This window comes from Silene latifolia, chromosome X (genome assembly GCF_048544455.1).
Source record: "Silene latifolia isolate original U9 population chromosome X, ASM4854445v1, whole genome shotgun sequence".
Taxonomy (NCBI): domain Eukaryota; kingdom Viridiplantae; phylum Streptophyta; class Magnoliopsida; order Caryophyllales; family Caryophyllaceae; genus Silene; species Silene latifolia.
Window position 1 is genome coordinate 336,214,783 of NC_133537.1, and position 25,613 is coordinate 336,240,395.

The window sequence follows — 25,613 nt, forward strand, 5'->3', positions numbered from 1 at the left end:
ATAACATTACCCCAACCTATTTTATGGAAGGTGTAATAGTACATAAATGATTTGAAATAAGATCTTTTTATGATATCAGTATATTATAATGATATGTATATCCCTAATTTTGGTGCGTTAGTACATCAATGATTTGAAATAAGATCTTTTTATGATATTAGTATATTATAATGATATGTATATCCCTAATTTTGGTGCGTATGTTAATTAACCTTTATTAGAAGGATATATAAATCGTAATAATTTTGGGGTATATCCACAATTTTGGCGCATATCTTAATTAACAATTATCCCCAGGATATGTAAACCATTAATTAACCTTTATTACAAAGATATGTAAAATTTTTATATTTTTAGTAGCATAGTTGGCGTGTATTTTTAGTAGCATAGTTGGCGTGTACTAATGTTATAGATTTTACTGGACTTGTATATGTTAGTAGATTATTTGACAGCGTACACTAAGCCCAACATAGTAATATGTAAAAAAAGGCCCACTTATAGGTATGAGCATTTAGGCGGGAAAAAGTTTTAGTTTTCTTATTCTTTTAGTTTTAAGGGGATGAGGTGACATAATATTAAGGTAATGACAGAAGATAAGACACAAAAATAGAATTGATGATTCGAAGTACGTGACTAGACCTGGCAAAAGCAACCCGACCCGAAGTGACCCGAACTACATCACCCGAATGTGACCCGAAAACCCGAATTGAGCCGACCGGACCCGTACATGACCCGAGCTTTCTTGACCCGAACTGGCCTGGCCCGAAAATGACCCGATCCGAAACCACCAAACCCGAAAATGACCCGACAAAATATAACTCTAATTGAACCGAAAAGACTTGAAATGACAATTTCTCTATTATTCATTGACCCGAAAACTACCCGACCCGAAACTACCCGACCCGCTTGGCCCGGAACTGACCCGACAACAAACCCGAAACAGACCCGAAACGACCCGTCCCTACCCGAGTTAATCCGAAATCAATGAGAAACCCGAACTGGCCCGACCCGAATTGACCCGACCCGAACCCGACCCGTTGACCCGTTTTGCCAGGTCTATGACGTGACCCAGTAAAAACGTTGTGTGACAATATGTTGATCCAAAACATCAGTTAGTCTGGCTGAAGATGGGTCGGAACAAGTGACGGATAATGTCACTCACAAAACGGATAGGGGGGACAAGGTGGGGCACCCCATGTGCTATCCTCTCTCCTCTATTTGGGTCATTTGTGAGAGAAAATGATATCCGTCACTCCAAAGTGACAAATAGGTGCCGTCTTCAATAAGATTTTGTGCCAAAACATATCTTTTCAGTTTCCACGTGCAGAAAGTTCCAACCGTTGACTGAATAAGGAGTATGACCCTTACGTGTTACGAATCTACGATGGTCGATGGTGTGGGGTTTGGGTAGCCTTTTGGGTCGGTTGGATTCGGGTAGGTTTGTTATCTGGTTAAATTATTTCGGGTTAATTAATGTGTTACTTCCTTTTTTTTTACGCGGTTACTTGTAGTTTTTGACCACTATTTGATTTTGTTTGATTATGTGAAAAGAGATGAAAGACCTTATCAATATGGCTGAGCAAAATTATACGATACGATTTTATTATACGTATCTGATACGTTATATGAATTTCCGGATATCCGATACGAATTTTCCGATATCCGATACGGTTCTTTAAAAACCGTATCGGATAAGGATCGGCAAAATATGAAACCGGATATACATTATCCGATACGGTTGCCTTTTTGTAGAATAAAATATTAAAATATATACACAAATCACAAAATATCAAATATGTTGGGTGATTAAACCTTATTAGTATTAAACTTTAAGTTATTGACTCTTACAAGTTTTTAAAACACTTTTTAAGTTACGAAAAAACCAGCAACCACACATAGAAAAGAAAAAAAATATATTAAATTACATAAGTGAGGTTGAAAACCGGATACCGGATATACGGAAAAACCGGATATACGGTTTCCGTATACACGGAAAACCGTATCAGATATCTGGTTTTGCTCACCCCTATTTACCATGATAAATTTCACATGTGAGATCCCATATATTAAAATAACAAAAAGTCTCGTTTGTGATGAGCATATTCGTTACAAGCTTGTGACGGGTCAAATACTACTCATGTAGGTAGATAAGACAAAACAGAATGCTACTTCGTAGGCACTCTGCTTTTATCTTATCTACCCTATCACAAGTTTGCATCGGATGTGTCCGTCACAAATGAGTATTTGTATTGAAATAATAGGAGAGATTTCTAATTTATTAACCAATGAGCTATTCATCCATTGCCAATTGATTTCGGATTGAATTTTCTTAGGACTTATAAAATGAACTCGCTCTCCTCCATACGTAGTGCGGAGCAGGCCCAATTACGAAACTTTAACATGTTTCATTGTCTTAAGTTAAACGCTAAAGCAATAATTTAGATTGCTTAATAATTGTCGACTCGTTAATCTTATGGGTTAATATCAAGTGGGGTTCATAACGTGTCAGGTTAGGTTCTGGTTCGGATTATCACACTTCATAATATTATTATTATTATCACAAAATCTCATTGAAGACGGATGATATCCGTCAGAAGCTTGTGACGGATACCGTTTTCTCTCACAAAATACCCATTGAGAGGTGAGTGGGAAGAAGATATGTAGAGGTGTCCCACCTGTCACTCTCCTTTTTGTGAGTGGTCTTGTTTAATGACGAGATTAGCGTCACAAAATCAGCAAAGACGCTTTGTATTATTATTTGAGTGAGAGTTACTAGTTTGTGATTTCATTCCAATTGAAGATTATCACACGTCATTATATTATGATGAGCTCCATTATTTGAGAGTTATTACGTTTTTTAATACAAAAATGTCATTGTATTCTGTTGGAGCCTTCCCACTTGTCTCTTAATAAAAGATGACACTCCATCGTGTTACGGTACTACTCTTTCACGTATAAGTTTAATACTCCCTCCAATCCACACCAAACTCCCCATTTACTTTTGGGTGGTCTTTGAGGCAACACTTTGACCGTAATTTTCGTCATTTAAACCTAAAAATTTTTCACAAAAAATATAATTTTGTGAAAGATATTTTTATAACAAAACTAAATATGTAATTTTTATTTTTCAATGATTTATAGGTTTGAGTGAATTAATGGTCAAACTTTTCGAAGTTTGACCTCCAAAAAGTGAATGGGGAGTTTGGTGTGGATTGGAGGGAGTATTAAACATATTATTATTATTATTATTTGCTCTATTATTTGCGAGTTAGGTTTTTTCAATACAGAAATATCATCCACTGACCACTTGTCGTAATAAAAAATGACACTGCATCATCTGATAATACAGAACTACGATACTACCCCACGTATAACATGTTTAATTTATTAAATATATTATTATTATTATTATTATACGCTCCATTATTTGCGAGTTACGTTTTTTCACTACATAAATATCATCCACTTGTCGTAATAAAAAATGACACTGCATCATCAGATAATACAAAACTACAGTACTACCCTTTCACGTATAACATGTTTAATTTATTAAATATATTATTATTATTATTATACCCTCCATTATTTGCAAGTTACTGTACATTTTTTTAATACAGAGTTAGGGTTCTCATTAATGATTATGTAACCTTTGTAATGCTATATAAATCAGCTTGCTAAGGGAAACAAATAGGAATCACAATATCCTTAAGCACCTTAAATCAATAATGTCTTCTGTTTTACGGTTTAATGTTATTACAATATACTTAATCTTTTGGTTCCAATTAGTTCATTGTTTTCTTCCTCAAGAGCCTGTTAAATGTTCTAATGGTAATTCCAACTGCACCGTCACCAATGCCGTCGGCTCTTTCGCTGACCGGAGTTTATGTCGGGTGGCCGACATCGTGTACCCTGATAATGAAGATCAACTCATTTCTCACGTTAGAGATGCCGTCATGGCTCACAGGAACATCAAGGTTTGTTAAAAACCCTCTTTTATTGATTTTATTTCGTTTTATGCTATTTAATAAACTGATTATCGACTTAGAGTTCATTTGAAACTATTTCTCGCAAATTGTACACTTTAACTAACATTAAATATAACAATATACAGAGTAACATATATTTGGAGCACAAATACTATTATACAGCTGGTTGTATGAGAGCATTGTACAACTATAATCAATTTTGCTGAGTTTATGTGTATTTTTTTGAGCTCTTATAATTTTTTATTTATATTTTAATTTTTGTGATGTCATAAATTACAATTTAATTGAGCTCCTATATATTATTTTTGAATTTCATTATAATTTTTTAAGTTCAATATTTTTGTATAGTCTATTTACTGTATTTGTAGTTGGTATAGTAATTTATGTTCTCCCGTTATATGTTAAGGTACGTTGTAACTAAAACAGTTTTACAAGAGACTAACTAATTAAAATCAAACATTCTGTAGGTGGTGACTAAATACGGTCACAGCTTTACCAAGTTAGTATGTCCAGATGGAGAAGATGGGCTAGTCATAAGCACAAATAACCTCAACAAAGTGGTCAACATTGACGTAGCCCAAAAAACAATGACGGTACAAAGTGGGATGATACTTGACCAATTTATAGACGTGGCGGCAAAAGTGGGCCTAGCCCTACCTCATTCTCCTTATTGGGCCGGTGTTACTGTTGGTGGCATGATCTCAACCGCTTCCCATGGAAGCTCTTTACACGGCCTTGGTAGTGCCGTGCATGACTATGTCATTGGCCTTACCATTGTCAGTCCTGGTGGCCGAGACGATAACTATGTTAAGGTCAGGAAGCTTGATGCTGGAGATGAAGATCTTAAGGCCGCTAAGGTCTCCCTTGGTGTTCTTGGGGTCATTTCTGAGGTACACACATTTTTAAAAATTTTCGTTCATTTTTTTAATGTACGTGTAGCGCCTTATCATTATCCTGTAAATAAATACTTCGTAGGTGACTTTCAAATTACAACCCTTATTCAAGAGAAGCCTCGCATTCACAGCAAGAAGCGACATTGACTTAGTCGATAAGGCGTTGACTTTTGGGCATGAGCATGAATTTGGTGACATGGTTTGGTATCCAACTCAAAGGAAGGTTATATATAGGATCGATGACAGAGTTCCTACGACAATCCCCGGCGATGGTGTCTATGACTTCATCGGATTTCGCTCTACTCTTAAACCCGTAATAGAAACAATTAGAGCTACAGGTTCCATCTCTTTTCTTCTCTATAAATTAAACTATAAAATTGCTTCAAAACTGCACTTAAGGTGACTTATTCAGTTTGTTTTTGAACTAATTCTCCATTGGTATACGTTTTAAAGTATAAATTGTTTAAGCCACAAATGAAATAAGCTCATAAACTATATTTATGAACTAAATTGCTTAAGCCACAAATGAAATAAGCTCAAGCTACAGTAATTTTTAATTGACTCTATTTATAATGCACAATTTAAACTATATTGTGATTCATTTCGCCGTAATAATTCAGAGGTTTTAGAAGAGTCACTCGGGTTGGCGAGGTTAAGATGCATCAATGCTAAGACAGTCTCCACAGCTTCACAAACCGTTGCGTTTGGACTCACTGAAAACGGTAATAATATTCAACTCTCCCTACTCATCTTTTTTGTCTACTAATAATTTTACTATCAGTGGATAGTGGTGGAGTCAGGGGCTAGCAGTGATGCTTGCTCCAGATAATTAAAGTAAGAAAGTTTCAAAAAATGTAAACCCTTACTTCGCTACTAATTACTCCCTCTTATTCACTATTTCTTCCCTAACTCCTAAAACGGATTATTCGGGTTTTCTTTCCTTTCTTATTTTGGAAACTTTTATTTTTATTTTATTTATCCCTCTCTCCTATCACCATCTTCTATCACCAAACCCTACCCACAACTCTTTTACCCATATTTTATTACTTTTCTTAATGTTTTGACCCCACAATTCCTTATTTAACGTACTTACATGCGCGCAGGTTATACCTCCACACCGGGTTATCCTGTAATAGGATATCAAAACAAAATACAAGCATCGGCGGGGTGTCTAAACGACGATCAACTAGGTTATTGCAGTTGGGATCCAAGAATAAACGGAGAATTCTCATATAGTAATGGGTTTACTTTACCCATGAGTAAGGTGAAGAGCTTCATTGTCGACATACAAAAACTAGTTAATGCAAAACCAACGTCCTTTTGTGGTTTAGAGATGTACAATGGCATCTTAATGAGGTATGTCACAGCATCATCGGCACATCTCGGGAACGACGAGGATGGGATAGAGTTCGACATCTCGTACTATCGATCTAGAGAGTATTTGGGACCAAGCATTGATTCGGATATACTTGACGAGATCGAGCAAATGGCGATTTTTAAGTACAATGCTTTGCCACATTGGGGTAAGAATAGAAATGTAGCTTTTGAAGGTGTGATTAATAAATATAAAGATGGTAATAAATTTTTGGACGTAAAGAAGAGGTATGATCCATTAGGGTTATTTTCGAGTGAATGGACCGATCAAATATTGGGTTTAAAATCGGGAGTAGCGACTAAAGAAGTCGGATGTGGTCGTGAAGGGTTATGTGTATGCTCCGATGATAATGATTGTGGATCCGGTTATAGTTGTCAATCTGGTCGTGTCTACACCATGGCTAAGGTTTGTAGAAAGATGATTTCGAATGAGGTTATGGCTGAATAAGTTTATCATTGGAATAATGATAAAAGGTTGTTGCGTGAGATTGAACTCGGGTTTAACTGTTTTAGTTTATGCTTGTTTTTGTAAAATAAATAAAATTTGCTTTTGTTTCCAAATGTTTGGACTGTGTTAGCATGAGTATTATGGTGTAGTTTTTTTTAACAAGCATTTTATTTACACTTCTCGTATCAAACTTTTATGGAGCTATGAATTGAATTAAGTTTGATTGTGAGCTTATGTACTTGGCTTAAGAAAGTTGAGCCTCGAATGTGCAATGTTTTACTTCTTGATGAGTACGTACGTTAACGAGATTGAGAGATCAATTTTGAACAACTCACACGAAAACTTACGTTAATTAATGACTAACGTATTTTATTATTAATAACACTAGTTTAAATCCCGCGTAATGAATCCGTGCAATATATACATGGTATTTATAGAGTTATACTTTTTTTAGTGTATTATTTATAGAATTTAAAGTGACAATTCACTTATTTTTCTTGTTTCTTCTTAATGTATTTTGATTAGAGAAATAAATAAAAATTTAAATCGTAAGAAGAAATAAAATGAGTATTTTTTTTGAATTCTTGTTTTGTTTTTATCAAGAAATTAATGATGTTAATTTACAAATATTTACTTATAACATATTTTTTAGCTGCAAAATTTTATCATAAAAGGTCAATGAATTTTTAAAATTTTTTACTAATACCATATTTTTTAGCGGCAACTTCTTATCATAAAAAGTCAATAAATTTTTATCAATAAGTTTTTTAAAAACATTATTTCTTTATCCTAAAAAGATTGGAGATAAATTTGTGCAGAATGTGAAATATTAAATGTTATAGATATTTAAATACAAAAGATTATCTTCATTTATAAGTTATCATATCTATACCTATAGTATATGCTAATAATACCAAGTACTATTGTAGGAAATATGTTTTAGGCGGGAAAAGTTGGAGTTTCACTTATTCATTTAGTAAATAGAGCGGGGAGGGTGACCAGGTGATGAAATCGAAAATAAAACTAATAAGGCCTGTGATTTAGCCTATATTAGAAAAAGGAGAATATTAGGCTGAATAGGAGGGAGTACGAGTATATAGAAAATGTAGTTGTTCAATTTTGAATTATCATCCCCTTACTACCGAGAGAATAAAAATTCTCAAATAATTTTCCCTTATAATCTAATCTTTTAATTAAAATAAAATAAAACGGGTATAAATCTAAAAATTCGTATATGAAAAACCTATAAATTGATATTATTAGTTTCGGATAAAAAAACTTATCACGTATTTAATTCATATAAAAAAATTATGAACTAATATTATCCTTTTGATTAGTTTTTCATTTTAATTTTCTTATCCTTAAGAATTTCATTAAAACACACATACATTTTATGACTTTACTCAATTTTCTTGATTAGTTTTTCATTTTAATTTTGTTATCCTTATTAAAATATAAAAAATTAATAATGTGTCAATTTTAAATTTATAAATAATAGTAGTACATCATATAAACTAAAGTAACTTTTGGAATGCATTCCATTCCAATGTGTAGTTAAAGTATTTTAGAATGTGGTTAGATACTCAATGGATCCTAAGTCCATTCAAACTCCTCCTTGGAATCATTTACTCCCTTCTATTCTAAATAACTCTCCCTATTTTCTTTTTCGTCTATTCACAATTGATGGGGCATATTCTGCACCGCTGACCAAGTCAACACACTGAGCAAGGTCAAAGATATCCACAGCAAGTCAACGACTTAGATAGCCTAGCCGATGCATCCCATCGGCTCACCACTGGGTCTCGGCGTGACAACCGCCAATAGGGACACACATCCGCGTACTCATATCCAAGACCCCTCGGCGGCGAGTCAACTTTGTCCGCCGGCCTGCCATAGGTCCCTCGGCCGAGGGGTAGATCAGTCTTTCCACCTGCTAGCCACTTGGCCACTTGGCCACTACGTGACAAAAGGTGAAAGTCTATAAATACTCCTCAACCTTCATTGAGGAAAGGACCTCACAATTATAACCTAAATACACTATTCATCTGGTAATATCTCCCTTATCTCTCTACAATACGCATCTAGCCAAGTAACACAGCTTAATCCTTTAAGTTTACTGACTTGAGCGTCGGAGTGAGTACGCTTGGCACACAGCCAAGCCCTCAGTTCGTTCATTGTTGCAGGAGAGGCCGAGTGGGACGATAGGAGCAAGAAGGATTCAGCTCAAGACATTATTCTACAAGCCACGGGTGGTAACTAATCACATCCTCGGAATTACACCCGGAACAATTGGCGCCGTCTGTGGGGAAAGACACTAGAAGCTAGTCACATTCATTCCCAAAAAAAAAAAAAAAAACACAAACCCACCCAAAAAGCTAAGAAAATGTCGAAACGGCAAGAGGTGTTCGTAACCGACGAGCCCCTCCACCCAGATGATACCTTCAACAATTCTGAGTCGAGCGACCCTCCACCGTGAGTAATCCAACCGGAGTTCGGGATGCCGATAATACCAGATCGCGCCGCTGCCAAACCAACCAACCAGTCACCATCATGGGACATGTGGTTGACATAGCAAAACTGAAAATGGTCCTGGACCTAATTAGCAATGCGTCTGCTCACACACCGTCACACCGACAAGAGCGGCGGAAACCACCCAGAGACCCCGGGGCCCCAAAACGTGACTCCGAGAAATCGCGAACGGAGCACTAGGAGAAGTTGACCCGGTCAAGACGCCGGGGGAGCCCAAAGTGGGCGCGGTAGACCTAAGTCCTTCCCGCACTCGCGGAAGGACAGCGTCCCCGCCACACGAACGTGGCATACCCCAAAGGAGCCGAGGAGTCCGACTCGGCGAGTTGGAGAAGGAGTCATAGTCGAAGAAGGAGCCCCTCCCGCTACGAGGGGAGAAGCCGGGGATAGGGATGCGAGGAGCCGATCGCCACGTGTCATTCAACACGTGGTCAGGCAACCCCTCAACGCCTACGTCCTAGAAGTCCCGGTGCCAAACAAGCTAAAACCGCGCCACCCCTATCATACAAGGGAGATAGCGATCCAGCCGACCACGCCGAGGCTTTCGAGTCTTACATGTCGGTATGGGAGCGGCCCCGACGAGGTCAGTGCCGAATTTTCCCAACAACCCTGCATGGGATGGCTCGGAGAGCGGTACAAAGGGCTTCCCGATGGCTCGGTGTACTACTACGCCGACCTGAAGGGCGCTTTCCTAACCCAACTCTCGCATAAGAGAAGGGCCGTAGAGACCTCCGACCTCCTAACTATCGACAGAGGGGGCGAGTCTCTCCGGAGCTACGTGAAGAGGTTTGATGGAAAGGTCCAGCAGATTCGAGAAATTAATCCCGAGCCGCGGCCTTCGCGGCGATGAAGGGCCTCCCGAGGGGAGCCTTAAAAACGAGCTCATCAAGAGCGGAGGCCTAGGCCGGGACGCCGCCGGGGCGGCCGACCGTGCCATCAAGGTAGAAGACTATCACAAGACCTGGTAGATCCCAGCGGCCGAGCACTCGAAAAGAGGAGTCACCTGGCGGGACGACCAGACGAAGAACGCCGCGACAACAACGGTTCGCGGTCCGATGGAAAACGCCGTGAGAATAACGATCACGGTCGGACGATCCGATCGGAGGCAAGACTCGGTGGGCGCGGGTGGAATTCGGGAACGTACCACCGGAGGCGGTATAGTGAAAAAACCCCCTCGTCGTATCGCCGAGGTCTTCGCCCGAGCAAAAACGAGGGCCGTGGGAGAGACCCCCGAAGCCAAAAAGTGACGGTGACACGAGCCATGATCGTGAGTACCACGGCCACACCGCCATTTAACCAACGATCGCCGCCATCCGAAGAATGCCATAGAAGAACCGATCCGGAAGGAAGCCTCGGCAAGTACGTCGCAAAGGCCAAAAGACCGACGCCGGCGGTTCGGATAAAAAGTCCGTTTTCGAACGGATAGGAGTGATTCACGTTGTCATCGGGGGCAACGAGAACGGGGGGTCCGCTCATGGGCACAAACGACACCTAAACGAGCTATATCAGGCCATCAACTTTGTGCCCAACTCAGGGATCCCCTCTGCAAGCATCCCCGACATGACTATTGGAAGAAAGGACTACGAAGGGGTCATCGCCCCTCACAAATGACCCGCTCGTAGTCAATTTAGACATATCCAACCACCTGGTCAAGAGGTGCCGATTGACACAAAGCGCATACACGAACATCATGTTTAGAGAATGCTTCCTCGGCCTCGGCTCGAAGATCAAAGACTTAAGCCCTCGCACCAACCCGCTATACTGACTTTTCCGGGGCCGGCACGTACCACTGGGGTCAATTAGGCTCCCGGTGAGATTCGGCGAAAAGACGTCGACCAAGAACGTCCCTAGCCGAGTTTGTGGTCATCGACGGCTCGTCCGCATACAACGTCCTCATAGGCCGGGTCACCCTAAGCGAGGCCGACGCGGTGATGTCCATCCGGCCCTAACACCGATGTACGTCTCGGACCGGGGAAGCGCATAAGCTCGTCTCCAAAGACGAAAGGATGAGGTGATCAACGTCCGGATAGCTGCCCGAGGATGCAACATGCGGTCCCTCAAAGAGGCGAGAAAGTCCGAAAAGGGAAGAGTCCGTCCTTGCGGCGGGAGGACGACCAAATGGATACAACTAGGGGCCGACGAGGAAGTGCGCTGTAATGAGCCGGTAGGGCATCGGTAATCTCGTAAGAATTTATGTAGCATGAGGTGTCCAAAATATCTGTGGACACCCCAACGCATGTTTTCACCTAATGAGAAACCATCAAGCCTTCGATCAAAGCGAAATTCTCCCATCGCTTATCTATCAAGATACCGACGCGCCACACATCATACCGACAAGAGCGGCATGCGTTCGTTGCGAAGACATTAGCGCCGTCGCAGCACACCCTAGTAGTAGACGCCACGGCAGTCACCCCAAGAGGTAGACTCCGTCGCAGTCACTCCAAGTGGTAGACGCCACGTAACACGCTATCAAGAAACCGACGCCACACACTCGTCATACCGACAAGAGCGGCATCGTTATGAAGAACTACAACGCTGTCGCAGCCACCCCAAGTAGTAGACGCCACGGCAGTCACCCCAAGAGGTAGACGCCGTCGCAGTCACTCCAAGTGGTAGACGCCACGTAACACGCTATCAAGAAACCGACGCCGCTCACACCGTCATACCGACAAGAGCGGCGGCTGTTGAAGAAATATGGGGCCGCGTGCCGCAGTCACCCTAGTAGACGCTACTGCAGCCACCCCAAGAGGTAGACGCCGTCGCAGTCACCCCAAGTGGTAGACGCCACGTAACACGCTATCAAGAAACCGACGCCGCTCACACTGCCATACCGACAAGAGCGGCAGTCGTTGAAGAAATACAACATGCCGCAGCCACCCCAAGTAGTAGACGCCACTAGTCCACCCCAAGAGGTAGACTCCGTCAGTCACTCCAAGTGGTAGACGCCACGTAACACGCTATCAAGAAATGTACGCTGCTCACACTGCCATACCGACAAGAGCGGCAATCGTTATGAAGAACTACAATGCGCCGCAGTCACCCCAAGTAGTAGACGCCACTAGCAGTCACCCCAAGAGGTAGACGCTGTCGCAGTCACCCCAAGTGGTAGACGCCACGTAACACGCTATCAAGAAACCGACGCCGCTCACCGTCATACCGACAAGAGCGGCAACAAGTTGCGAAGAAATACTGAGCGCCGTCGCAGTCACCCTGGTAGTAGACGCCACGGCCGTCACCCCAAGAGGTAGACTCCGTCAGCTCCTCCAAGTGGTAGACGCCACGTAACACGCTATCAAGAAATGACGCCGGCTCACACTCGTCATACCGACAAAAGCGGCAGTCGTTATGAAGAACTACAGCGCCGTCGCAGTCACCCCAAGTAGTAGACGCCACGGCAGTCACCCCAAGAGGTAGACGCCGTCGCAGTCACTCCAAGTGGTAGACGCCACGTAACACGCTATTAAGAACCAACGCCGGCTTCCCCGGTCAATCCAACAAGAGCCATCGCACATTACACTCGCAAAAACATTCACAGTGTCTTGGAAGCGTTGAAACACAGTTGAGATACGCCCTCAAAAACGGTCCCGGCCAAGCCGAGGCGAAAACAAAAAAGGGCGCTCAATTAAGAATACAGGAAGACAACTCTGACAGAGATGAGATAAAGACCACGGCCAGGCCGCAAGCGAAAGAAACGAATTATTATTAGAAGATAAGTTACAAGATTTACAAGTGAGAAGAATACGGGCGACGGTAGTCCCCCGCGGGATAATCCGAGACACAACCTACTAAAAGTTGTACAAAAAGCAAAAGCTACAGTTATACCAAGAAATAGCGGGAAGGAAGAGCTGAGTAATTGGCCCACGGACAATCGAAATCGACCCAAATTGTAAACTTGTTCTCATCAAAAAGACATGTTAGTGAGGAGTCAAACAGATCTGTCAGAACTTGCTCTCCTAGGCTCTCTTCTTTGCCATCGCCATCGGCGGCCGCATCTTCCCCATGAGGCAACCCAAATACTTCTCTAGCGGCCTCGGCCTTGGCCTCGGCATCCTCACCGCCCTCATCCTTTCGGCCTCTTCCTTAGCCACTCTAGCCCTCTCGAAGAGCCGCTTTCTTCGCGGCCGCCTCCCCCTCCATCTTCGCTTTCGCCGCCTCTTTGGCCGCCTCCACCGCGGCTTTCTCCTTAGCCGCGACTCGTCATCAAGCGAAGACGTCGAACTGTCCCACGGAAGGAGCCATCAAGAGGAAAAGCTCCCCGATAACTTCCCGACAAAGCATCTTCGGCCAAGTCCGGAACTCGGCGCACAGTTTGGGGAGCATGACGGTTTGGAGCATATCGACGTCCGCCTCCTTCAGCAATGATGGCCTCTTTGCCACGAATCGCTCGGCTGGGCCTTAAACATGCCCCCGTATTGATCCTTCTGCTGGAGACGAGAGGTCGGACGCTTACGAGCAAGGCTACATTCCTCCGGCGGCTTCGCGGCCGGTTGCCGCGGCCTCGGCCTTAGCTCTCTCGGAAGGACCTCCTTTTCGCGTCCTCCCGGAGCTTTCGCTCGGCCATGAGCGCCTTCTCGGCATCTCCCCTGAGCTTCGCTCATTATGGAGACTCGGCCGCCGACGCAGCCACCGCTTAGTGGCATTACACTCGGAAACTTACTCGAGCAATGACCCTCTCCCCTCCTTGAGGCGAGCCCCGGTAGCCACGTTCCACCTCGCCAGCTCCCTAATCAGCTTTGTGCCTTCCTCTATAAGCTGGGAGACGGAAGCCTTCTGGGGGGGAGGAACGGCAGTGGTACTTTGGCCACCAGCCTGCGGCTGGGAGAAGGAAACCTTCTGGGATGAAGAAGTGACGGTGGCGCCCTGATCGCGAGCCTGCGCAGAGAAGCCCACCGCCTGCCGCCCAACGTGAGCGATGGCCGATCATGCGCGATCTGCGAAAATTCAATTAAAGCATCGGTATCAACGACTTATCGGAACACCTAATGGCACGGCTAAGTTTAAGCCACAGGATAGACGGATACCATGTCTGGCCTTCTTGGCCGGAGAAGGCACTTCCTTGCCAGCAGCAGAAGCCGTCCTTTTCCTCCTACAGATAAGGGGAGATCCCTCTGCATCAGAGTCCCCCTCATCAGGAATATCAACAATCTCCACCTTCTTAGGGGAGAGGACGGGAGTTGAAACCGGTTTCGACGCCGTCTTCCGCGTCCGACGCACTACGCCGCTAATCACCCGGGCCTGCGCCTCCTCCTTGCTCAAGCCCTTCAGCCGCTGTTCCATGAGGTCATTCGGCGACGTCCTGCGATCATGGGCCAGAGCCTTGGGATGCAAGTTAGCAACGGTTTTGTCCTTATGCAGCCCCATTCTCCGAAGAAGAACCTCAGATAGGTCCGGTCCGAAGTGGTCTGCAAAAGAAACAAAGAATCAAGAAGAGGAAATAAATCGAAGTCCGAGAAAACAGGAGCATTGAGAGCGGTGACGGGCCTCACACCGACCCCACTCACCCTGCGCCAGGGCCGGTATGAGGCCGACGTAGCAAAGTGGCTCATCCTGGAGAATGATCTGCGTCGGGGAATCCATCTTTTCGGCACCCCACTCTTGTCCACCTCGAAGAGCCTCATCGCCAACCTCTCATCCTCCTTCGATGGACCTGGCATCCATTTTCGGATGTTTCCGGTGACCCATCCGTCATGCTCCCCTAGTCTCACACCGCAAATTAACCTGGTCTTTGGAAGGAGCGGGGCAGCGGATAGTCGTCCGGTACCTTAACGTACACCCACCGACCCTGCCAGTCCTTGCAAGAAGAGAGCTTGTCAACAGAGACGTAACCTTGCTCCGTTTGCACGCTGTACCATCCGACACGGCCAGAGATTGATGGTTTCAGATAATGAAGTCGACGGAATAAATTCACCGTCGGAGCCTCTCCCTTGAAGAGACAAAGCCAGACGAAACCGATTATGGTTCTCATGGCCAACGGGTGCAGTTGGGCAACGGCAACGTTCATGGCCTTAATTATGGCCATAACATACCCATTCAGGGGAAACCGGAGACCATACTCCAAATGCCGCATGTACACACCGGTGTGGCCTGGCGGAGGACAACAGACGGACTGACCCTCCCCAGGGATGACAATTTCGTATCCACTACCGAAGAAAAAATGGCCCTCGAAAAGTTTCTCACCGAACAACGGCAAGCTTATGGGACCAAACACGGTCAAGGCGAACCTTACAGGCATCACCGTGATCCATGACGTACTGCCTCTCATTAGGACGAGGCCTTTCCTCCTCCTCACCAAAATCATCACCAAAATCACCACAAGAATCTTCATCCTCCCATTCCTCCAGAATCTGAGGATCAACCTCTGGAGAAGGAGACCTAGGACCCTCCGACACAGGCCCACTAGGTCCAGCATCGGCAGAAGACATGTTCACAACAAATTACTAGCAAAGAAAAGAAAAATTCGTTTGTTTACCTTCAAAGGAAAAAGTGCTAGCCGGATCAAAAACTCTGAAGATTGGAAGAAAAAAAGAAACCCTTCGATTTAGCAAGACGAAAATTTTGAAGAAAATTTGAGAAAATGAAATTAGTGACCAAAATCACGGAAAAACTGCCCTATTTATAGGAAAAAAGCCCACAATGAAGGGCCAATCAGAGCACAGCCCATGAAGCAACAGCCAATCAACGAGCAAACACGTGTCGAGCATGCAACAACGGAATGTCAATCGTCGCAACGCTTAAACGTCAATCAATGCAACAGTGACCAAGCGTCTTCGACACGCCCGTTCACATCCCTTCAACTATTCATTTTCCTCAACAAATTCCTAGGTATCCGGTCTCCGCCGCCAACCGATCAACCAAGCTAGGAAGCACCGGCCGGGGGCAATCAAAATCAACCGGCACTCTCAGCCTTGGTCACGGCCAGCGTCATATTCTTTTCCACATCGAGTGCCCTTTACGCATCCATGTGGAGGGGGGATATGGTATACGGCACGGCCTAGGATATGGTATACGGCACGGCCTAGCAAGAGCCACGATGCACAAGACGGCCGATGCGAGAAAATTTCTAAAAATTACTTGTGCAGAATACATGCTCAACGTACATCGGAGCCCATACCACGGCATAGACTACGGCGGGGCAAATTGATGGGGCATATTCTCGCACCGCCGACCAAGTCAACACACCGAGCAAGGTCAAAGATATCCACAAAGAAGTCAACGACTTAGATAGCCTAGCCGATGCATCCCATCGGCTGCCACACGGGTCTCGGCGTGACAACCCGCCAAGGACACACATCCGCGTACTCATATCCAAGACCCCTCGGCGGCGAGTCAACTTTGTCCGCCGGCCTGCCATAGGTCCCTCGGCCGAGGGGTAGATCAGTCTTTCCACCTGCTAGCCACTTGGCCACTTGGCCACTACGTGACAAAAGGTGAAAGTCTATAAATACTCCTCAACCTTCATTGAGGAAAGGACCTCACAATTATAACCTAAATACACTATTCATCTGGTAATATCTCCCTTATCTCTCTACAATACGCATCTAGCCAAGTAACACAAACTTAATCCTTTAAGTTTGCGACTTGAGCGTCGGAGTGAGTACGCTGCACACACACGGCCAAGCCCTCGCCTCGTTCATTGTTGCAGGAGAGGCCGAGTGGGACGATAGGAGCAAGAAGGATTCAGCTCAAGACATTATTCTACAAGCCACGGGTGGTAACTAATCACTGCTCTGGAATTACACCCGGAACAACAATACTCCCCCCTATTCCCTTATTTGGCAAACTTTTATGCTTATTTTAATCACCCCACCCAACAACAATACCCCACAATACTCATACTTTACCATATTTTAATCAACTTAACCCACAACAATATTTATTTTAATCACATAATTCCTTCCCTCTCTCCAATATCCTACCTCCACACAAATATTTTACCATATAATACTCTCTTCCTTAATTCTTGTGCCCCCTGAATATGGAGGGTTATTTAGAATAGGAGAGAGTATATATATATATATACCCAGCTCCCCAATATCAAACTCCATTGCTAATTCTAAGTTCTAGGATGAACTAAACAAATTTATGAGAGAATAGATTTAGAATCCATACCTCTAGAATAATGCTACAAATGTTTTTTTTTTTTTTAAAAAGTTGGCATTAGTGAAAAGAATAAGATGCAACTCCGGATCCAGCACAAAATAAGAATTTCCAGCCTCTATTCCTATGTCTATACAGAGCATCTAACCAGGCAAGCTTTCGGAGGATAAATTTCAAAGTGCGACAAACAATAATTGCTTTAGGGTTCCCCTCATTCTTTAGGGTTCAAACGAGGACAAAGATGAGTACTAGAGTGATGGATACAACAGAGTAAGTTAGTTGTATTAGGGTTCGCCTCATTCTTATATTTGGTAGCCTTTTTTGCTTCTTCTGAAAAATGAGTTCTTGTGATCATCTCCACATTCTCATCAAAATGTTCCGAGAGATACTTACGATGAGCAACAATCGGGTCTGGATAAACACAACTTCTGCAAATGAAAAGCTGCTAATGAGTTCAAGAGCCTCACCATAATTAGAGTATTAATCCAACGGTAAATACAGGGAGAAATACTTACAAAACAAATCTTGAAGCAAGAATTGCGGCCAACATAAGTGGAATTGTCTCTGAGAACGCGAGTGCAGTCATCTGCATGCATGCATACAACTTGATTCAAATAAATACAAGGAAATTGTAACCAAGGAAATTAATCGAAAACAAAAGTAAAATTAATTATGTAATTAATTAATCAATCAATATAAGTACAAACAATCAAATTAATTTAACCCAAATAATACTATAAAGAGACGGCGGAAGGGGAGAGAGATGTTACCGGATGATTTAGGGTTTGAGCAGATGCGTAGAAAAACGGCAAACTATGTGTGTTGTGTGTATGCCAGATTACGGGCCACACCGGGGTTATTTATAAGAGTCGAAATCCTTTCTATTTCCTAAAAAGAAACGTAGTTGCTCATTTATGTACGAGTTTTACTTTTTTCTGGACTTTTTTCATTATTTTTCCATAGTATGCCCTTTACCTAATTCTCTTCACTTCTCTCTCTAATTCTCCCTAATTCTCTCCCTCACAAAATTAATCAAATCAACAAAATTAATTCGTTAAATTACACAATTATGGATGTTAATTCTCGTATCGATCAGGTAATAATTCTAATTCTTATTTTTATTAATCCTATAACCCACCTGCCATTCCAATCCCAAACAACACCCAATCCCACACGAAAAGGAGGTAGGGCTGAAAAAAGCATCAATATTAATCTTGTGACCGGGAAAGGGGGAGGGAGTCAGGGGCCTAAAGTAAGGCTATAATTGGGGTCAGGGGAAAGCAAACCAGGAGGGGCAAATTTGGGATGGGCTTGGTGCAACACACGGTCAAGCCATAGATTATGGGGTAAGGGGAATGGTCACCAAAGAGGCGCGCATTGCACCTGGTCCAAATGTTCCACAAAATGAAGGAGAAAAGGGTGGGCCAAAAGACGCAAGGGGGTTTAAGGTTGGTGCTAAGCCAATCACGGAGGTTGGAAACGAAAAAGTCAGGGGGAGTTGACAAAGAGTTCCAGATTACACGCGAAAAGGAGTAATCGCGAAGAATGTGAAGAGAATTTTCAGTCTCAAGAGGGCAAGTATCACACAAAGGAGAATGAATAATCGATCGACAAAAGAGAGTATATCGGTAGGGAAGCTTATCCCACCAAGCCAACCACAGAAAAAATCTAATCTTAGGTTGAGAGGGGATCTTCCAAATCCAACTCAAGTCGAAAGAAGGGGAAGGGGGATGAATGTCAGGGGGTTATCACCAAAAATGGGTTATAAGCAAGATGGAGGGAAAAGGAATTATTGTTGGTAAAGGTAGAGGTTGCTAGATTAGGTCTAGGCAAGGAGGGGAGAGGGGTAAAGAGGATAGATGTAACTATTTCGGGGGGGGTAGTCAACTTGACGTACGTCCCAACACCCATCAGAAATTTAGTTGCTTAGATAGGCCAAAGGGACGGACTCAGAGAGAGGACCTTGGACTTTGGACTTGAGATCTTAGAAGGCCAAGCGGGCACGAGGAATCAAACCATAGGTTGATGTTGGAACCTTCTAATTAACAAAACCTTCTAGCTGACAAGGTGAAGGTTTTTAACAGACGCATCCCCCGACCAAAAGAATCCTCTAACAATTTTATCAATACTCCGAAGAGAGTGTGAAGGGAGAGCAATGCATTGCATAAGATGGGCAGGGATTGCATTGAAATTATACTGAATGAGGCCAATCCTACCTGCTCAAGAGAGGAACATGCTTTTCCAACTAGCAAGTTTGGCTTGGATTTTATCAAGGGTAGGTTGGACGTCGGCTCTAGAGGGTTTTCTAGTAGTAAGAAGGAAACCAAGATAAGTACCTAGAGAAGCGGAATGTTTCATGTCCAGGGTGGTTTCAAACAGAAGACGGGAATCATCAGGGGTGGAAGGAGAAAAGTGAAGCTTGCTTTTGTTGAAGTTGATCTTCTACCCAGATGATAAATAAAAGTCAAAGAGAGTATTTTGGAGTGCACACAGATTCCTTTCAGTGGCACTACCGAAGAGCAAGATGTCGTCAGCAAAAAGGAGGTGCGAGAAAGGGGCACCACCTCTCCCGAAAGGAAAGGGGGTCCACTCAAGATCAAGGCAAGATTGGTGGATAAGAGATGAAAGGGCATCCATATGCAGATTATGAACAGGTAAGGGGAGAGGGGATCGCCTTGGCGAATGCATCTTGAGAGTAGACCTGGCAAACAGATCGGATCGTGTCGGGTTCGGGTTCGTGTCACATGTAAACGGGTCACAGACCCTCCAACCCAAACCCGACCCAATTAAATTTCGTGTCGTGTTCGTGTCGACCCACTTACATAAATGGGTCATCAAGCCTCAACCCTAACCCATTAATTTCGTGTCGGGTTCGGGTCGTGTTTTTGTGTCTTGTCCATATTTGGAAAGTTTAAGTATATTTATGTGATGAAAGATCAAGAAAAATTAGGATTAATTTAGTAAACAGATCTTTCGTGTCGGGTTCGTGTTTAGAGAGCTCAACCCAAACCCAACCCAATTAAATATCGTGTCGTGTTCGTGTCGACCCACTTACATAAATGGGTCATTAAGCCTCAACCCAAACCCGTTAAATTCGTGTCGGGTTCGTGTCGTGTTTTCGTGTCGTCTCATTGTTTGCCAGCTCTACTTGAGAGTGAGAAAGAATGAGATAGGGAGCCGTTGATGAGAACTTGGGCAGATGTGGAAGTGACATAGTTCATGATGAGATCAATAGTGTCGTTATCAATACGGCTCTTTATGAGGCACTTATGGATAAAGCTCCACTCAATCCAGTCAAAAGCCTTTTCAAGGTCCAACTTGATAGCAAACCATCCGGACCTGATTTCGACAGTATCATGGAGTGGAGGATCTCGGAGGTAATGATAAAATTAGTGTCGGTGCCTCTTCCAGGGATGGAGCTGTCTTGATAGGGCAAGATGATGGAATGCATAAAAGGTTTGAGTCTATTCACAATTATCTTAGTAATAATCTTGTACGAGGTGTGTTGCACAAGCTTTGGCAGATCCTTAAAAATTTCATTAAGACACACATTTTATGACTTTACTTAATTTTCTTGATTAGTTTTTCATTTTAATTTTCTTATCATTATTAAAATATAAAAAATTAATAATGTGTCAATTTTAAGTTTATAAATAGTACTCCCTCCATTCAACTCCACTTTACATGTATTCCTTTTTCGTCCATTCAACTCCACTTTATATGTTTCCTTTTTAGGCCAAGAAAATGACCATGTTATCCTTATTCACACTTCATATTTAAAAAAAATGTCATCCATACCCCACACTAATCCACCATAAAACCCCACCTTTATATTTTTTTAACATTTTTAACCCCACCATTCTCTTTTCCTATGTACTTTTTATAGTTTTTTTAATCCGCCCCTTAATATCCGTGCAAAAAGCATACTTGCGAAGTGGAATTGAACGGAGGGAGTAGTAGTACATCATAAACTAAAGTATCTTTTGGAATGCACTCCATTCCAATGTTTGGTTAAAGTATTTTAGAATGTGGTTAGATACTCAATGGATCTCAACTCCATTCGAACTCCTCCTTTAAATCATATATATACCCAGCTCCCCCGATATCAAACTCCATTGCTACCTTCTACAGTTCTAGGATGAACTAAACAAGTTTATGAAAGAATAGATTTAGAACCTCATCATACCTCTATGAATAATGCTACAAATGTTTAAAAAAAAAAAGTTGGCATCAGTGAAAAGAACACAAATAAGATGCAACTCCAGCAGAAAATAAGAAAGAATCATAACACTTTCTCAATATTTGCAACTTAGCAACAATAGCTCAAGTTATGGTTAACAAGTAGAAAACAAAGTATACGGATAGTAACCGGCTACGTCTCCTTTTGCCAGCCTCTATTCCTGTGTCTATATAGAGCATCTAACCAGACAAGCTTTCGGAGGATAAATTTCAAAGTGCGACAAACAATAATCGTAATAGTGTAATACAATAGGTCGTCTTACACACCCATGGAGTATTTGTCTTCCACACAGTTGACGTGATAAAAACCCATAAAAAAACACGTCGTTATTCAAGGTCACGCAAAAGTTTGATGATCAAAAATTAAAAGGAAATAATGGTTACCTGCAGGCCTTCCATTGAGCGTTATAGAAAGGGTAAATTAGCAAGGTTAAAAGTTGTTCTCTACCCGAAACTACCCAAAATTCACTCATATTGCATTAGGACTGTGCCACGGTGCCACCCCAACCGATGATGCGCATTATCAATTTTGGTCTCAGCACCATCATTAACCAGTTGAAATGTGAAGTATTTGTCTTACAGTTGACAAGATAAAACCCATAAAAACAAACGCCGGCGTCAGAAAATCAGAAGGGTAAATTTGAAAGGTTAAAACTTAAAAGTTGGTTCACTCGAACTTCCAGAAACACATTACTACTTCATTCGGACGAAACGCATAATTGATTTTGATTAACTTAGAAGATAGCCAAAATGCCAAATCAAAGACACATAATAGATTTTTTAGAAGATAGCCAAAATGCCAAATCAATGAGAGGTCCACAATTTGAGATTTAAAAATATTATTCGTCATAAAGTTGACTATATAATGACCATTTCGACCCTAAAACAGAAGAGCAGCATCAAACGACCAAGCTGCTGAAAGATGACTTAGCTTACAACTACATAATAACTAAGCACAATAAGTAACTGAGCGGTGAGTCGACAACGAGAAACCAAAGTTAAAATTAAACAAACCAGACAAGTTGTAATAATAACTAAGCACGATATAAGTAGTCAAGTATGCTTGAAACGAGGACAAAGACGAGTACTAGAGTGATGGATACAACAAGTTAGTTAGTTAGTTGTATTAGGGTTCGCCTCATTCTTATATTCTGGAAAATGTCTTCTTCTGAACCTCTCCAGATTCTCCTCATAATGATCCGCGACATACTTCTCATAAGCAACATTTTGGTCTGGATGAAAACGATTTCTGCAAATTAATGAAAAGCTGCTAATGAGTTCAAGAGCCTCACCATAATTACAGTTTTTATCCAACGGTAAAAACAGGGAGAAATACTCACAAAACAAATCTTGAAGAAACAATTGCGGCCAAAAATAGTGGAATTGTCTCTGCGAACCCGAGTGCAGTCATCTGCATGCATGCATACAACTTGATTCAAATAAATACAAGGAAATTGTAACCAAGGAAATTAATCGAAAACAAAAGTAAAATTAATTAAGTAATTAATTAATCAATCAATATAAGTACAAACAATCAAATTAATTTAACCCAAATAATACAAAGAGACGGCGGAAGGGGAGAGAGATGTTACCGGATGATTTAGGGTTTGAGCAGATGCGTAGAAAAACGGCAAACTATGTGTGTTGTGTGTATGCCAGATTACGGGCCACATCGGGGTTATTTATAAGAGTCGAAATCCTTTCTATTTCCTAAAAAGAAACGTAGTTGCTTATTTATCTACGAGTTTTACTTTTTTATGGACTTTTTTTCATTATTTTTCCATAGTATGCCCTTTACCTAATTCTCTTCACTTCTCTCTCTAATTCTCCCTAATTCTCTCCCTCACAAAATTAATCAAATCAACAAAATTAATTCGTTAAATTACACAATTATGGATGTTAATTCTCGTATCGATCAGGTAATAATTTTAATTCTTATTTTTATTAATTATATTAGGATTTGTTTACACTAATTAAATTAGGACTAATTAAATTAGGGTTTGTATCGATCAAGTAATTAAACTCGTCAGTACAACCGCGAAATCAACTTCGTTCACAATTGTTGTGCATGAACATCACACCACCAAATCGCAATTTACTCTGAAATCCCATGTTACTCATAGTTAGCACATGTTGGTTCTATGAATGTTTCACGTACAATTTTTTATTTTTTATTTTTTTAATAAATATTTTGTATTTATTTTATTAATTTTTATTATTTCGTTATTTGTATTTCAGGACTCAGAGTCGGATGAGTATGAGAAATTTCCTACAAAAATGATAGATACCGGATCTGTGAGTTCGACTAATGGCCAGTGGCGCGAGGCGGCAGTGAGGGTGGTGGATGGTGGCAAACGGGTGGTGGTTGGATGCTCTTAGTTACGATAAAAATGAATGAGGAAGAGAGAGTGTGTAAGGGTATTAATATGAATTCCTTAAAATATAAGGGGTATTATGGTCATGTACGTCCATGATTGAGTAAAACACGTACATGAATGAGCACTACCAAAAGAAATAGAGAGGTCATTTCCTATCAACGGATCGGATTACATTCTGCTAATATTGAACGGTTCAAGATTTATGTAAAGAAATAAAGGTTTAATAGGGTGTAAATGGGAAATATTATTAAATAGGTTTGTGAGAGGAAATGGAGAGAAAGAAATGGAGAGGATTCTAATTGTCTTTTATAATGCCACCACATTATATAATAAGTCGGTTTATCTCTTTTTTTCATATTATTATTTCACAAATAGGATCCTTCTCCGTAATTCTAATTCTAATATGGTGAAAAAGAAGCAATTGACATCATAATCAAAGAGGAAAAACGCATCTAACAATATTTTGGTGAACGAGAAGCAATTTACATCATCATCGAGAAGAAAAAATGGATCTAACAATATTTTGAGGTAAATTTCTACACAAATCATACGAATTATTATTAGTAGAATATGAGTTAAAAAATACGAGCACATACGAATACGAGATATTAAGATAAAAATACGAGTTAATGTACATAGAATATGAGCTGAAAATAATCACGAACTTAAAAATACGAGCACGTAAGAATATGAGTTATTAAGATTAAAATACGAGCTAATGTAAAAAGAATACGAGCTTATAAAAGGATCACGGGATTAAAAATACGAGCACATAAGAATACGAGCTATTAAGATAAGAATACGAGCTAATGTAAAAAGAATACGAGCTTGTAAAAAGAATACGAGCTTAAAAGAATCACGAGATTTAAAATACGAGCACATAAGAATACGAGCTACTAAGACAAGAAGACGAGCTAATGTAAAAATAATACGAGCTTCAACTATTTTCATGCATTAGAAATTTTGGATAAAAAAATTTCCTTCCTCACGAGTCATGTCATATGATTTGTTCTGCATAGTTAATTAATTATAATAATTAAAGAGAGAATATGATTAATTAATTGGATGATGGAGGAATATGGAGAGGAGTTAGAAAAATAGTAGTCACAGAGACAAAGGGGATTGGATTGAAAATTGGATTACTTTACTCCTCTTTTTTTTGGATCATTGGATGTACAATAGCATTATACATCCAGTTGTATAGTCTTGGAACTGTCGTTATTTTATACTACGCTTATATACAAATACTATCCTACAACCAATTGTATACTAGTATTATACAACTGGTCAAACCAAGTCAATATTTGAAAAAAAAAATCCTAAACCAACCAACATCAAACGTTAAACTTCTCACGCTTTTCTTAAAAAAATATTCATTACTCTTCTATTTATCATGGAAAAATTATTCATTACTCTTCTATTTATCATGGAAAAATATAAGCAATTGATAATAACATCAAGAAGAAAAAAAGTTTCTAACAGTATTTTTAGGTAAATTTCGACATTAATTCGTATATTGACATGTATTTTTTATATTGACATGTATTTTTTGGGCATTTTCTAAGATCTCGAGTTGTATAATTCTTTCTGAGTTGGTTTCGAGCTTTTGAAGATATATTCCGAGCTTGCGAGTAATTTTTTTGAGCTGTGTAAGAAACTTTACGAGCTCTAT

General features: G+C 41.4%; 1 protein-coding gene and 2 long non-coding RNA genes across 3 annotated transcripts; 1 reads left to right on the forward strand and 2 right to left on the reverse strand.

Annotated features, from left to right (window-relative positions):
• The first annotated feature begins 3,703 nt into the window (after nt 1-3,703).
• LOC141622480 (putative L-gulonolactone oxidase 4) lies at nt 3,704-6,849 on the forward strand. Its single transcript, XM_074438521.1, has 5 exons — nt 3,704-3,974; nt 4,454-4,876; nt 4,962-5,217; nt 5,500-5,601; nt 5,983-6,849. The coding sequence occupies exons 1-5, from the start codon at nt 3,726-3,728 to the stop codon at nt 6,699-6,701; spliced, it is 1,749 nt and encodes a 582-aa protein (XP_074294622.1). The 5' UTR covers nt 3,704-3,725; the 3' UTR covers nt 6,702-6,849.
• Nucleotides 6,850-17,395: 10,546 nt separating this feature from the next.
• Nucleotides 17,396-18,156, reverse strand: LOC141622482 (uncharacterized). The gene is made up of 3 exons (XR_012532979.1): nt 18,095-18,156; nt 17,840-17,910; nt 17,396-17,752 (listed from the first exon to the last, which is right to left on the reverse strand). It is a non-coding gene; the product is annotated as an uncharacterized LOC141622482 (long non-coding RNA).
• A 4,082-nt stretch (nt 18,157-22,238) lies between these two features.
• On the reverse strand, nt 22,239-23,240 carry LOC141622483 (uncharacterized). Its single transcript, XR_012532980.1, has 3 exons — nt 23,156-23,240; nt 22,904-22,974; nt 22,239-22,812 (listed from the first exon to the last, which is right to left on the reverse strand). It is a non-coding gene; the product is annotated as an uncharacterized LOC141622483 (long non-coding RNA).
• Between the last annotated feature and the right edge of the window lie 2,373 nt (nt 23,241-25,613).